The following is a 15,665-nucleotide window of genomic DNA, read 5'->3' as shown; positions in this document are numbered from 1 at the left end:
TTTTTTTTTTTTTCTTTTTCCATGTATGAAATTTTGAACCGAGATTACATTAATTCTTGTCTTTTGTTAAAACTTAAAAAGTTTTGCAATTTTCTTTTTAAACAAATTTTCTTTTTTTTTTTTTTTTTCGTTTTCAAACGTTGTCAAATTGAAAGAGAAAAAAAAAAAAAAAAAAAAAAAAAAACTTTTCAATGGATTTTTCAAAGAGGTTTTTTGTAAAAAAAAAAAAACTTTCATTTTCATATTTTCCCATTTAATTTTACTTTTTTTTTTTTTTCATTTTGACCTTGAAAATTTTAAATAACCTCACGAACAGGAGGAAAAATTTGTGACGTCACAAAAAAAAATTTCCCTACCTTTTTTCCCTTCCCTTCCCTTCTCTATTTTTTCTTCTTATTTTTTTACCTGTCTTTTTTTTATCTTTCTCTCTCTCTTTTGCGTGAAAATTTTTTTCTTCTAACGTTCATTCACCCCTTTTCCTCCCCCTCCCCCATTTGGGAAATATCATTATTTGTCGTTCGATAAAAAAAAAAAAATGGAAAAAATCCATTAGAAAATTGTTAAAAAACACAAAATTTTTACTTAAATTAAATAAAAAAGCAGAAAAAAATTTGAAAAGGAGGAAAAATGAAAAGTCTCGAGTGAAACAAAGGATAAAATTCAAAGGAAAATAACACAAAAAAAGGAAAACAAAAAAAACTTGTTAAGTTAAAAAAAAAAAAAAAAACGAATCGAAAATGGGGAAAAGGAGGCCTTTTGTTTTGTGTCGAAAATAAAATTGATAAAGTTTTACTAACGATGTTAAAAATGATTCTTTCTAGTTACACGATTTCGAATCGAAATGTACTTTTCGAAAATTATTTATACGAACATCTGGATCTTTTTTTTTTTTTTCGGGTTGTGATATTTCATCGTCTCGTTATAAAAAACCTTTTCGAAATAATAAATGTTTTTTTTTTCTAGAATGATTTTCCAGTTTCCCAAAGCTAGCGAATTTGCTGAGGGGGGAGGGAGGGAGGGAGGGGAAATGGGGGTATTAAGAAACTTTGAAAAAAAAAATTTACACGAAAGAATATTTATGACGCGTGACGTATAATTTTAATAAAATTATCAAATTTCTATTTAAAAAAAAAAAAAAATAATTCTCCTGCCACGTTTTTTTTTATTTTATTTTATTCATTTTTAAAAACCATTTTACAAATTTTAAAAAAAACGATAAATTTAATTACTGTTACTAATGCTACGATTACCACCGCCATCATTCTGCTACCACTTCTGTTATTGCTACCACTTAAGAATCAAACCCGGCAAACGTTTTTAAATGGGAGGAAATTAAAAATATTCAATTTCTTTTTTTTCGATAAATTATTTCGTGTTTATTATTATTATTATTATGTTTTTAAATTAATTACACGATCACGATCGTTTCGTATCATATTATTCAATAATAATAATAATAATAAAGACGTTTGTTTTATTTTTAATGGAATTTTTCTTCCAGCAAATGATAATAAAGGAAAAACTAAAAGAAAAAAAAAATTTTGATTTCTTAACGACGTTGATTTGTTAAATTGTAAAAAATAAAAAAGGAGAGAAAAGAGAGAGAGAGGGAAAGAAAAAGAGAGAAAAAGTCAGAGAGAAAGAGAAAGAAAAAGAGAGAGAGGGGGGGGGAAATATAAAAAAATCATTTCATGGAAACATTTTATCACAAGACATAAACTAAATTCTAAAATGTAAAAGAAAAAGAAAGTAGTTCGACGAAAATACATTTTTTTACAAATTCAATTTCTTACGTAATAATAATAATAATAATAATAATAATAATAATAATAATAATAATAATAATAATAATAATAATAATAATAATGATAATGATAGTGATGATAATAATTATTCCAGGATTTTTCTGAGAGATCTAGATCTCGGTCGATCAAGGGGCAAATTCTCGGAAAATTATTATTCTTTTTTTTTTTTTTTAATATTTCCAGAAAATTTTTCTCATTATTTAATATTTCCTCCCTTCCTCCCTCTCTTCCTTCCTTCCTTCATTCCATCCATTTTTTTATTTAATTCTTTCATCCCTATTATTATTATTATTATTATTAATTTTTTTTTATTTATTTCACGAGCGCGTCCTCCTTATTCCTTTTTCGAATTAAATCACTTTTAATAGATTTTTATGATAAAGGTGTGATAACGATCGTAAATTTAATAAAAAAAAAAAAAAATCGTTTCAATACGAACGAACGATTTTAATTTGATCTTTTCCTTTTTTCCTTTGACGACGCATAAATAAATTTAAATAAAAAAATTTGATATCTAAATTTTTTTTTTTTTTTTAACGTGATACGAAATCGATTTTTTTTTTTTTTAAGGGTTGGCATTCGTTGTTTTTGCATTATCATAAAATATTTATTTAAGTTGGTACCACTTATTAATAGGTATTTATTGTTTTTTTTTTTACGTAAATATACAAATTTTTTTCTCAATATGGATTCGATATATCGAAATTTTTTTTTAAATCGATATTTTACACGTCACGTGTTAATCATTTCTTTTTTTTATTCCGATGGAAAATTGTAAATAAAAAAACAACGGGGGGAAGGGGGGGTGGGGAGAAAATCTGATTTTACGAGTTTAATTCTTGAGGAAAAATTTTTTTTCTTAACGTATTTTAAGAAATTTTTATACCTCGTGAAAATAGAAAGAAAAAACAGGTTGAAATGGTAGGAAAAAGGATTTATTTAAAAATTGGTGAGGTAGTAAAGGAGGAGGAAGAGGAGGAGAAGAAGAAGGAAGGGGAGAAGGAGAAGAAGGAAGAGAATAAAAAAAGGTTGTAAGTTAAAAAAAAAAAAAAAAAGGAAAATAAGTTTTTTTTTTTTTTTAATTCCACATCCCCGTTCCTAAATTTAAACAATTCATAAAGTTATGAAAAGTGAAAGAGAAAGAAAGAGAGAGAGAGAGAGAGAGAGAAAACTTATTTTTATCCCAACTTTTTTTTTTTTTTGTAGTTTTCGGTTGTTGGAATTTATTAATTTTGACCGACGTATATAAAGGTTTTGAAGGTTTTTTTTTTTTTTTTAAATGAAAAAAAAAAAAGGCAACAGGAAAAAGGATGGAAAATTAAACATTTTTCAAACATTTTCCTTCGTTTTAAAAAAAGTTTTAAATTAATTTAAAAAAATAAAATAAAAATTTTTTTTTTGTTTTTGAAAAAGGACCGAAAAAATTATAAAATAATTGGTTTGAGGGCAATCGAAAACAACCCCCTTCCCCCAGGCCCCCTCCCCCGATTTTTTTTTTTGTTTTAAATTAAAATTTCCTATTGTTTGTATCGATTTAAAAATCTGCCGATAACCGGATAAAGTTAAATAAAAATTAACGTGATTTTTTATTTATTTATTAATAAATTCTATGTAAATATAAATAAATAAATACTTCAAGAGACTTTATTTATTTTTTTTTCTTATTTATTTAATTTACTACGTCTCCTATTAATTATTAATCGTGTTATTTGACAAATTTTACATTTTTTTTTTTTTTTTAAATAATTCCATGAGAGAGAGAGGAAAAGCGGAAATGTGCTCGGGAATATTTTCTTTTTTTTTTTACTTTCCCTTCCGGTTTTAAATATTTATATTTAAAAAAAAAAATACCCTCCGCCCCGACATCTATGATCGCGTTTACGAATTAAATGTTTTTTAATTATAAAATCAAATAATAGATGTCGCTAGTTACGTTGTACTACGATCAACATAAAATTAATTTCTTTTTTTTAAACGAACCTCCTTACATGTTATGTTTTTCTGTTAACATTATATTATTTACTGTTTAATTTTAATAAAAATACATCATTTATTTTTTGTCTTTAAAAAAAATCCGATAGAGTGCTCTGTAAACATGATTTTTTGAATTTTCGCGCGATAATTTTAGGTTTATTATTTATTTTAGGAAAATTTTCATTTTTTGGTAAAAAAAATCGATCGTTTTTTTTTTAATAAATAAATAACTCAATATATTATTAATATTATTATTATTATTATTATCACTTTTAATCTCGACAAATTTTACGTATTGCTTTAGGGTTTTATTGAAAATTTCTACCCGTTTGTTCTAAAATAAATAAATGAATGATGATGATGATAATAATGGTGATGATATTAATATTTCTAGAAACGTTTCGAACAAATTTTCTTTTCCGTCGTTTCTTTTTTTTTTTTTAATAGTAGTAAACGTAGCTTTGAATCCATTTTCCATCATTTCCCGTTTTTACTTTTCCACATCCCGGGGATCCATTGTTTTAACAGGATTTTAAGCGTGTGTAGGATGACGTATCTGCTTTTAATAGTTTATTGTTAATATTTTCCCATTTTCTTTAATAAAGATTTTAAAATATTTCATTTATTATTATTATCATTATTATTATTACATATTAAAAAACGTCGAATTTTTTTGTAACGGTAAAAATTATCGAAATGATATTAAAAATTATTGACACCGGTTGAATGTAATAAAAAACGTTTGTTTCTTTTTTTTATTCGACTGAACTTTTTCAATAATTTAATACAAATGGAAAAAAAAAATAAAACTAAGAATAAAACGAAACAATAAAAACTTTAAATGAAATAATAATAATAATGATAATAATGATGATAATAAAAAAAAGGAACAATGAGAAATAAAAAAAAAAAAATAGTAACTTGTAAAAGTCGTTTGTTAATTAAATAAATAAAAAGAAAATTTTTTTATTTTTATTTTTTTTTCGGTTGTTGTTTGTTTTTTTTTTAACAACAACAAATTTAATTTTTTTTTTAAAACATATGTGTGACAATCGATTTGTGACGACAATCAATTCTTTGTGTAGAAAAAAAAGTGGGAGACGAAAAGGTTCCATCGTGAAAAAATTTTATGTTACGATCGTAATAAATAATTGAGAAAAAAAAGAAACCGATAAAAAAAGGGATGATGAGAGAGAGAGAGAGAGAGAGAGAGAGGGAGTGAGGGACAGATAGTGAAAGAGAAAGAGAGAAAAAAAAATTTATTTTAATTGATTTCCAGCAGCATCCCCCAATCGATTTAAATTCAAAAAAAAAATAAAAAAAAATTTAATTTATTCGCATGAATTCCATGCACGAAAAAAAAAAAAAATTTCCAAAAATTTTAATATACCTTAATAATAATAATAATAATAATAATAATAATAAAGAACCTAAAAGAAGAAACCATCCAGGAAATCGCACTATGTGGGACGGCCCACATTCTTCGGAAAATATTATAAGTAGCACCACCGAAATTCGAGTATTTGTCCCTAAGGAATCGGGTAGAAACCTGGGATAAATGCTTAAAAACCCCGACAAATAAGAGCCTTGTCGTGTTTAATAGTGGATAATAATAATAATAATAATAATAATAATAATAATAATAATAATAATAATATTTTCAATAAAAAAAAACAATGGATGGGATGTTTACATCTTACGAGATAATAAGTAAAACTTAATTAATTTTTTTTTTTGTTATATTAAATATTATTATTAATATTATTAAACGACACCGACGATTCCCTGGAGATTTACAAAACATAAAACTTACCTTTTTTACAAAAATTAATAATTTAAAAAATTCTTTTAATAATAATAATAATAATAACAACAAAAATAAAAAAATATCCAATTAAAAAAATAAAAAAAATTAATCTCCGGTAAATCTCTCATCAATCAAAATAAAAAAAAAATCACTTTTCTCATTCACATTATCATTATCATTATTATTATTATTATTATTATTATTAATAATTTATTTATTTATTTCGTGTATTAATCAATAATTAATAATTTTTTATGTATACGTAAGTGAATCGTCGTCAATCCATAAACAACAATACGGTTTTTTTATTTTTAAACTTTAAAATAATTTTCAAAACTACACGCACACGCGCACGCACCCACGCACATACGTCACAAGATATTTTTAAATTACTGGAAAAATAATAATAATAATAAAACTTTTCTTTTTTTTTATTCGATTGCGATTCGCTATATATGAGTTAAATTTATCAAATCGATATAAAAAAAAAATCAATCAATCAATGGAAATTTTATTATACTCAAATTGTTATTATCATTATCATCATTATTATTATTATTAATCGTTATTATTAATTTTCTTTTCAGGTGATCTTTTCCTACTGGTTTTCAGCATGGATTCAAGAGAATCATTCGAAGAAGTTATACGTCTTAGAGAGCAAATACTCGAAACGAAATTAAGTGCGACCGTTAACAGTAGCGGAGTAAGGAAAAGATCGACGAATTTAAGAGTTCCAATGGTTATTGTTGGAAACAAATGCGATAAAGAAATGAAGTAATCAACTAATTTTTTTTTTTTCTTTTTCCTTTCCATTGAATTTCCATTTTGAATTATCCATTTTGAATTTTCCATTTATCATTTTATCTTTTTATCAAAAGTTCTTATCAATTTCCTTTTTTTTTAAAACAAATATATATAAATTTTTCCTTTGTTTCCATTGTGCCTTTTTCATCACGTATTTTTATGACATTTTTTCTTTCTAACCTACTCCCCCCTCCTCCTCCTCTTCATCCTCTTCTTCTCCAGAAAAAAAAAAATCCAGGTTGCGTTTTTTTTGGAAAAATTTTTCCATGTCATTTTTCTTCGGATTTTAAAAAGCCACAAAATCTGGAAATTTTATCCTCTTCTCCCCCCCTCCACCCCCCTAATTTTTTTTTTTTCATCCATTTTTCTGAAAACCTTTTTTTTTTTTTTGCTCCTTTTATCATCTTACTTCCGCACATCTTTCGACTGGAATTACGTAAAACGGACATTTTAACATAATTTTTTCCGACTTTTCTTTTTTTTTTTTTTTTGCTGTTGTTTACCCATTCACGAATAGACATGTTTATTTAATGCCACGTAAATCCTTTTTGACAAAATCATCCTTTCAAAACCTTTTTATTATCAATCTTTTATCCTTTTTTTCCTTTTCTTCTTCTACTTATCATTATCATGACAACAACAACAACCGTTAAACTTATCATTTACGTTTATTGCAAAAAATTTTCCTTTTTTTTTATTGTTTTAAAACTGACGTCACGTCCGAACGTTTTACCATAACCGGAAACTTCATCTTTTTTTTTTTAACCAATTAACTAATAAATAATAATAATAATACTACTACTAATAATAATAATAATAATTAAGTTAAAAATCATCGGGAAAAAAATTTATTTTTACGTTTTGCTTTGAATTTTTGTTTTGTTTTCGACGCCATTTACAATAATTTTTCTTTTAAAAAAATTTATTACGTCATTTTTGTTTGTTTGTTGGTTTGTCGTATCGTTTCGGACGCGTTTGTTTTTTTTTAATAAAAGTTATTTTGTCGTTTAAATTATTAAACCGAGAAATTAATACACTCTAACTTCGTGTCAAAAAAAAAAAAAAAAACTTTTCGAATTGATTTACGACTTTAACAATTTACCTGGATAAAAAATGTCCGAGGGGAGGATGTGGGGGGGTTCAGGGGGTGGGTGGGAAAAGGAGTAACTCGAAAAGTCCATGAAAAAAAAAAAAAAACAAATATTTAATGTAAAATTAGAGAGAAAACCGTAAAAAAAAAAAAATGGTAAAACGTGGAAATAAATTTAAACAAAGTGTAAATTATAACTTGAATAATGATAATAATGATAATGATAATAATAATTAACGATATTTTTTTTTAAATTTATTTAGAACTGTCACACTCGACGAAGCCAAATCGTTCGCGGCAACTCAAGACGAAAATTGTTCGTTTGTCGAAACGTCGGCAAAGAAAAACATTCGCATAGATGATTTGTTTCACGAATTGTTTGTCGTTTCCGGTTTACCCTTAGAAATGGCGCCAAATCATCATAAGAGAATAAACGCACAATTCGGAAGTCCTTGCACTTTGCCACCATCCGCGACATCATCTCCGAAATCTAAAAAATGTACAATTTCCATTAAAAGAAGGCTTAGCGATGCTTGCGGAGTCGTCGCTCCCAACGTTCGAAGGCCGAGCATAAGAACGGATTTGATGATGATGAGAGCGAAAACGTCACATTGTTTAGGTACCGGAACCGGAAGTGGTAAAACATCGAGGGAAGGTGGAATATCGAATACGCATAATAAATGTATACTTCAGTGAACAAAAAAAAACAAATTTTTCCTATTACATTTCCCTCCCCCCTTCAGAAGTAAAAAAAAAAAAAAGAAATTTTTTTTTTCGTTAGTTTCCATTTCCGGTTTGTCGATCAATGAATGCATTTCCGTTAAAATTTCTTTTTTTTTTTGAAAAATGTGTCGTTTTTTTAAATAATTGTACATACGTGTAATAAAAAATAATTTTAATTAATATTAAACTTCCCTTTTTTCCTTTTTTCCTTTTATAAATCGACGTAATAAAAAAAAAGGAAATTTTCCAGATTTAAAATTTTCAATTAATTTTTAAACTTAAATCTCTTGGTCTTATAAAAATAAAGAAAATTCTGGAAAAATGCGATAAAATCCTAAAAGTAAAAATTAATTTTTTTTTTTTTCACTTCCCTTAGAAAAATCGTAAAAACATTATTTATATAAAACACATTTTTTTTTTTTTTTTCAATTAAAGGATAAACAACAACAATAATAATAGTAATAATAATGATAATAAAACACGTGTTACCGGAAAAATTTTACCCGTAAATATTTAATAGAATAAATAACGGAATTTCGAAATAGAAATTTCAAATCGAAAAGAAAAAAAAAAGAAAAAAATTTTCCGCACGCTCTAAACTCTCTCAATCGTCACCATCGTGAATTATTTAAAAACAAACGAACAAACGAAAAATTTATAAATCTAACGTTCGAACGTATAAAACAATAAAAAAAAAATTTTTATTTAAAAAAAAAAATCACGTAACTAAAACGGTGAACGTATATAAAAAAAAAACGCAAAACGAATATAAATTAAAAAATTTTTAACAAAAAAATCCCCGACAAACAGAACAACAACAACAACAACAACAACTTCCCGTTCCCGTCCCCCTTTCCTCCCCTCTCCCCTAAAAAAAAAAATCCCCGATAAATAACCATTAAAAAAAAAAGTTTTTCCACCAAAAAAAAATTTTTTTTTTAAACGTAATTAACAAAAATAATAAAAAACGCACGTTACTTACGCATAAAACGCCTGTTTAAAAAAAAAATTTACGCGCGTAATACGCATGCGTTTAAAAAAAAAAAAACAAAAAGTTTAAATTTACCAAAAAAACTTTTACGCGAAAATTAATATTTACAACAACAACAAATTTTAATGAAACTTTTTCTTGTTTTTTAAGCCAAATTTAAAACTTAAAAATTTTAATAACAAATTCAACCCTTGATAATTTTATCCAGAAAAATTATTAAGAGAGAGAGAGAGAGAAAAGGGAGTGATAGAAAATTAATTCGTGTGAATGAATCAACCCGCCCCCCCCTCGAAAAATAATAATTAAATTGAAAACAAACAAACAAGTATCGTTATTGTTACTTTTGGTTGTTTGTCAATAATTTTCGTTTGAAAAAAAAAGGTCTTATTGAAATAAAATAATATTTTTCCCCACGGGATTAAATAATTAATGACACGTTCGTTTTGTCATTATCCACCCCTCAAGGTTACGATTGATATCCTTCCTTCCACGTTCGAAAAAAAATTTTTTTTTAATTTTTTTTTTTTTTTTTTTTTAGACGAAAGTTTAAAACGAAAAATTACGATGAAATTTTTCCCTTCCCCCTCCCTTCCTCCCCTCTACCCTTTTCCTCCCTTATAAATTCTAATTCCACGTTTTTATTTTTAGAAAAAAAATTTTTTTTTTTTTTCCGAGTAAAAAAAATTTATTTATTATTTGAACGTACGTACGGCAAAAATTTAAGTCACATAAATTACATCGTTTCCCCCCCCCCCTTTCCCCCGCCAGAAATTATTTCTTTTTTTTTTTTTAGTGTTTGTTTTGGTTGTTTGTTTGTTTGTTTGTTTGTTCGCCGTCGTCGTGTTTTTTTATTCCCTTCGCATTTTTCTTTTCGTTTTAATTTTCTTGAATCGCGTCGTTGTCAGCTACGAATTAAAAAATTTTTTTCCCCCTTCATTTTTCAGTTTTCCCCCCACGCACACACGCACACACGCACTTACACGTACACCCGCACCCACACACTTGAATTTCACCATTTTTAAACCAAATTTTTTTTTTTTTTTTGGATATGATAAGAATCTAACCACAGAACAAATTATCATTCACTATCACACACACACACACAAGTTCTTATCATTCATTTCCGTTTTTACACACAAAAATCTTGTCAGTATTTATAATCCGTTTTAATTAAACAAACATTAAATACGATTATGCATTTAATTTAACATTTTCTTTTATCCCACGCAAATATTTTTATACAATTTAAATTTAATTAATTATATAATTTATATATATATATTTAAAATCGATTACATTTGAAATTAACGCGTAATTATCCCCCCATTTTTTTTTCATTTTCCCTCTTATCATTTTAATAAATTATTAATAATATGATTTCATATCATTCCTAATATTATTTATCATTATCATCATTATCATCATTATTATTACTTTCTTATTGTTGATAATAATATTATGAAAAATTTGTTTTTTTCCCCCCTCCTCCCCCATTCATTTGAGTTTTCTTGTTTAATATTAAAACGTGTAATTAAATAAAGAGAAAAAATGAAATGAATTAAAATTCATTTTTCATTCGACTAAAAGTTTAAATTATATGTTTTCGATTTTGTTTAATAATTTTTTTTTTTTTTTTTTCAGCATGTTTGATAAAGAAAATAAAGTTTCCAGAGACAGATAAGTTTGAAGAATTAATATAGTTTAATGATAAGTATAAGTTTAATATAAAAATAACATTCCCATGCACACTTTTATCGACATTAACATTTCGATTGGGTTTTCGTTATTAAGTCATGTCGATTAATTAAACATAAAAAAATAATTTTTTAAAAAAAATGTTCAAAATGATTTTAAAAAGCGAGTAAAAAAAATGAGTAATTTTTAGGAAAAACCTATTTTAAGTTTCTTTTTTTTCATGAGTGAACAGAACTAATGAAGAGCTTGAAAATCCAGAGCCGAATTTAATATATATATAATTCGATTGTGAATTATAATACTCTAATCAAGAAAATAAATTAAAATAGGTAACTTAATTATTACTGTGCAAGCTGACATATAAAAATAAAGAGAATCAAACCTTGAAAAGTAACAATATTTCATCTTTAAACTAAAAATTTGTAAAATTTTTTACATGGTTTTATCATCATTTTGGATTAGCTTTTTTCACATCTTTTTTTTCGGCTACCTCGCAATGTTCTCTCAAAACTTTATCGATAAATTTTCGTAACTTATCTTCATCTTGAAGTCCTATTAGTTTATCAACAACTTCACCATTGTCCATGGCTAAAATTACAGGTACAGAACCCACCTGAAACAATTAATTAGAAAATAATCTTTACCAAAACAATAAAATTTATGAATTGTTTTATCTAACAGTTTAAATTATTTAAATTACAGGAAAGTAAGTCTTTTTTTGTTTTTTTGCTAACATTGATAAGAATTTTGGGATTTGGTAAATAAAAAAAATTTAAGACTCACTTCATAATCTAAAGCAAGATCAGTATTTTCGTCAATATCAACTTTTGCTAAAATTATTTTTCCTTTTCTTTCGGCAATTACGGTTTCCAAACGAGGTGTTAACAATCTGCACGGATTACACCATCTAAAATTTTTTTAAAGGAAAATTTAATAATCAACGAAATTGATTAGTCGTTTTTATTCGATAAAAATATTTAATAAATAAACTTACGTAGCAAAAAAATCAACTATAACTGGTACTTTGCTGTTTTTGACTCTGTCATTAAAATCTTTTACATCTTGAACCTTAAAAGATTCGTTTAAATTTGAAGTTGAAGAAATTGATTTATCGCTTGCTGTTTGAGGTATTCTACATGGTAGTCTAGCTTTAAGTTTTTTTAATATGGCAAAACGCATCATTTTAAGATAAAGCCAAAAGCTGACAAAACCGGTAATATTGTTTTTTTTTGTGATGAAATTATTGCTACTTTCGGATTTTACACAGTTAAAAAAAAAAAAAAAAAAAAAAAAAAAAATAAGTGAAAGTTATGAAAGTTGGGTTCGATCAAAGCCTTCAAGATTTTATTTTCACAAAACTAAATTGTCATCTTTCAAATAATAAAAAAAACCTTTTTTTATTTTCGTTTATTTAAAAAAGTGTTATAAAACTTTTTAAAAAAACTTAAAATAATTTTTTTTTAAAACTTTACCAAAAAAAAAATTATAGTCATTAATTGTGCATTTTGAGTTATGAGAAATAAAGTTGGTAGCATTGGTTCACCAAACGGTAGTCTATGTGAAAATGGCTACTGAGGTGGAAAAATCTCAGTTTGCCGTTCCCGAAGCGGATACAATTTTTGGAAAAATACTTCGTAAAGAAATCGATTGCAAGTTTATTTATGAAGACGATCAATGTGTTGCTTTCAATGATATAAATCCGCAGGCGCCTGTTCATTTCTTAGTGATTCCTCGCAAACCAATTAGTCAATTATCTAAAAGCCAAATGGAAGATGAACAACTTCTTGGTCATTTATTATTTGTCGCTCAAAAAGTTGCGGCTCAAGTCGGATTGAAAAATGGTTTTAGAACTGTGATCAATGATGGAAAAGAAGGATGTCAAAGTGTTTATCATCTTCACATTCACGTATTAGGTGGTCGTCAATTATCTTGGCCTCCCGGTTAAATAATAACTTCATTTCAGATTAATCTACAGAACATCTTTTACTGTATTGTAATCAATAAAAAAGTTATTTAAGCAATGAGCTACTAACACATTAAAAAACAACTATTATCGATGGTATTCTTTTAATAAAGACTTTTTATCATTTGCAAAACATTTATTTTTCTCGAATAACCTATAAGGAATAAAATACAAAATTAAAAAAAAAAAAAAAACTTCAAAGAATTATCATTATTTTAATGTACCTAATTTCAAGTAACTGTAATTTATCGATTAAAAGTTCTGCACCCTGAAATAAGTTACTATTTGAAAGATCATGTTAAATTTTTTTTTCACAATTTTTACCAAGTGTTATAAAACCTCTTGTATTATTTTTATCTAAAACACTGAATTTAAATAATTTTTTAGATTTATAAGAGGGATTAGTATTTTATAAAATTAGGAAAAAGAAATTATGTAAATCTTTTCTTTTTTTTATATTCAAAAAACAAATTTTTGCCTTCCTTGTGTTTTATTGCTCATCAATTAGCCTATAAAATATTTCATTTGCTTATCAGAAAGATGATCAGAAAGATTTTTATCATGGTGATAAAAAAGTTAAAAAAACAATGGTTAAAATCTGAATTATAAATCAAAAGTAAAATACCTTAAAATGAGTAAACAATAGGGGAGGGGGGAAATGAAATGAAATTCTTAATGTTGATAATTAAAATAAAGGAAAATAAATGAAAAAAAAAAAAAAAAAAATTACTTTACTGTTTTAAATGTATTTATACATACAAAAACAGTCAGTTTACATGTCATTTTGAGATCTGTGACCAACAACAGGACGATGGTTTTTAGCGAGGAAGTCTGCAAACTCAGCATATGGAGCTTTGGTCAATGGACAGTCCTTCCATAAATCAGGAGTCAAGTAAGCATATGTTTTTGCAATAGCTGCATATGTTGCCTTGGCTGAAATATAAAAATTACTTGATGTAAGTATGTCATCATAACTTTTTATGTGTTGGTAATATGTTTAAAAAAACAAAACTAATATACTTTTAAATAAAAAAACTAAATGACTCACCAAAATTACCCAATGTACCAGTGGAACCTCTTGCAGATGTGTAACAATCTTCTATACCAGCCATTTGAAGCAATTTTTTTGGAACTGGAGCTCCTACAATACCAGTTCCACGAGGAGCAGGAATCAAACGTACTTGTACGGAACCACATTTACCAGTAACCTGTAAAAATTTCATAAAATTTTTTATTACAAAAAATATCAAATATTTTAAATGTAATTCTTATAATTATAGAATATGACCTCAGCTGGTAGTGCATGATTCTTGTATAATCATTTATTTCATTGTGTGGTGATTTAAGTGTCATCATAAGCCATTAAATAAAAATTATCAAACAAGTAGTTCATTAATATGCTTACCTTGCATGGCACAGTATGAGGTTTACCAATCTTATTACCCCAATAACCTCTTCGAACTGGAACAACAGATAATTTAGCCAAAATAATAGCTCCTCTAATAGCTGTTGCTACTTCTTTGGAGCACTTAACTCCAAGCCCAATATGTCCATTTGCATCACCAATGGCTACAAAAGCCTAAATGCAAAAAAAGTAATTAATATTTTACAAATTCCAAGATATATCACACATCAAACTTAATTTATTCAAATTCTAGTAAATTTACCTTAAATCTAGTTCTTTGACCAGCTCTAGTTTGTTTCTGTACGGGCATAATTTTAAGAACTTCATCTTTTAGGGCTGGCCCAATAAAAAAGTCAACGATTTCAAATTCTTTGATTGGTAGAGAGAAAAGGTAAATTTCCTCCAAGCTTTTAATTTTACCACTGCTAACTAATCTTCCAAGTTTGGTGACGGGCACCCATTCTTTTTCTGTTTCTTTTCCTCTGCCTCTTCCACGACCTCTACCTCTACCTTAAAAAATATAAATGACTTAAGAAATTGCCATACTGAAATATGGGTTGTCCACGTGCACAATTTTTTGGGGCTCTGTTGGAGTTATAGTTAATGCTATTGAGTATCACCTAATATAATAATAAAGAATACTTTATTCTAAAATCTTACCTCTGCCTCTAGAACCTCCTCGTCCACTATCTTTTCCACCTCCTCTGCCGAAGCCACGACCACGGGCTGGTGCAGTGTCCGCCATTTTCTATTAAACAATTATTTCAAATTATTTAACAAAAAATTAAAATCTAACATTAAAAAACTATAAAATTACACTTAAACTTAAATTACTATTATTTCAGATTATAAATTCAAGTAAATAATAAATTGAAATATGTATGATAAATCTAAATTACCAAGTGTGATACTTACTCTATCTTCGACTTATGAAAACCGGAAGAAGAATGAAGAATACAACATGGTTTACATTTGAGCATAAAAGTTTATTTATTCTATGATTTTCATAATCCACGTTTTCAACATTACAATTTTTACAATAGAAAAACTTTAATAGCAATCAATCATTAAAATAATTTCGTTTTATTGTATTGGAAGTGCTTTTTTTCTTAAATATATACTAAAAAAAAAAAAAAAATTGATTAAGGGGAATAAAAAAAAAGGGCCAACGGCACGTGGTGTTCCCAAGCGGTCACCCATCCAAGTACTAACCACGCCCGATGCTGCTTAACTTCGGTGATCGGACGAGAACCGGTGGGTTCAGCATGGTATGGCCGTTGACGGTGGGATATCTAATATTTTTTTAACTTAAGCTGTTTACATTAAAGCAATATATGTTGTGTTTAAGCTGTTATTACTATTTAAACTTTACGTTAAATACGTAGTTTAAATAATAAATTTATTAAAA

The 15,665-nt window shown here is 26.4% G+C and overlaps 4 protein-coding genes across 4 annotated transcripts in view; 2 read left to right on the top strand and 2 right to left on the bottom strand.

Moving 5' to 3' along the window:
* Nucleotides 1-8,176, top strand: part of Phum_PHUM468090 (dexras1, putative) — a gene marked incomplete at both ends in the record, with an annotated part of 16,062 nt that extends 7,886 nt beyond the window's left edge. Inside the window, 3 exons of the mRNA XM_002430208.1 lie at nucleotides 6,174-6,360; nucleotides 7,744-8,093; nucleotides 8,136-8,176. Coding sequence (XP_002430253.1) covers nucleotides 6,174-6,360; nucleotides 7,744-8,093; nucleotides 8,136-8,176 — 578 coding nt within the window. The remainder of the gene's footprint in view (nucleotides 1-6,173; nucleotides 6,361-7,743; nucleotides 8,094-8,135) is intronic.
* Nucleotides 8,177-11,337: 3,161 nt separating this feature from the next.
* On the bottom strand, nucleotides 11,338-12,071 carry Phum_PHUM468080 (thioredoxin, putative; the record flags this gene model as incomplete). The annotated part of the gene is made up of 3 exons (XM_002430207.1): nucleotides 11,338-11,502; nucleotides 11,673-11,796; nucleotides 11,884-12,071. 3 exons carry the CDS (start codon nucleotides 12,069-12,071, stop codon nucleotides 11,338-11,340), a joined length of 477 nt encoding a protein of 158 aa, XP_002430252.1.
* A 382-nt stretch (nucleotides 12,072-12,453) lies between these two features.
* On the top strand, nucleotides 12,454-13,454 carry Phum_PHUM468070 (histidine triad nucleotide-binding protein, putative; the record flags this gene model as incomplete). The annotated part of the gene is made up of 2 exons (XM_002430206.1): nucleotides 12,454-12,829; nucleotides 13,393-13,454. The coding sequence occupies 2 exons, from the start codon at nucleotides 12,454-12,456 to the stop codon at nucleotides 13,452-13,454; spliced, it is 438 nt and encodes a 145-aa protein (XP_002430251.1).
* A 170-nt stretch (nucleotides 13,455-13,624) lies between these two features.
* Nucleotides 13,625-15,002, bottom strand: Phum_PHUM468060 (40S ribosomal protein S2, putative; the record flags this gene model as incomplete). Its single annotated transcript, XM_002430205.1, has 5 exons — nucleotides 13,625-13,785; nucleotides 13,901-14,060; nucleotides 14,258-14,431; nucleotides 14,520-14,767; nucleotides 14,918-15,002. 5 exons carry the CDS (start codon nucleotides 15,000-15,002, stop codon nucleotides 13,625-13,627), a joined length of 828 nt encoding a protein of 275 aa, XP_002430250.1.
* Between the last annotated feature and the right edge of the window lie 663 nt (nucleotides 15,003-15,665).

This window comes from Pediculus humanus, genomic scaffold, assembly GCF_000006295.1.
Source record: "Pediculus humanus corporis 1103172108251 genomic scaffold, whole genome shotgun sequence".
Taxonomy (NCBI): Eukaryota; Metazoa; Arthropoda; class Insecta; order Psocodea; family Pediculidae; genus Pediculus; species Pediculus humanus.
The sequence above is the reverse complement of the archived record's forward strand: the minus strand, read 5'-3'. Positions and strand labels throughout refer to the sequence as shown.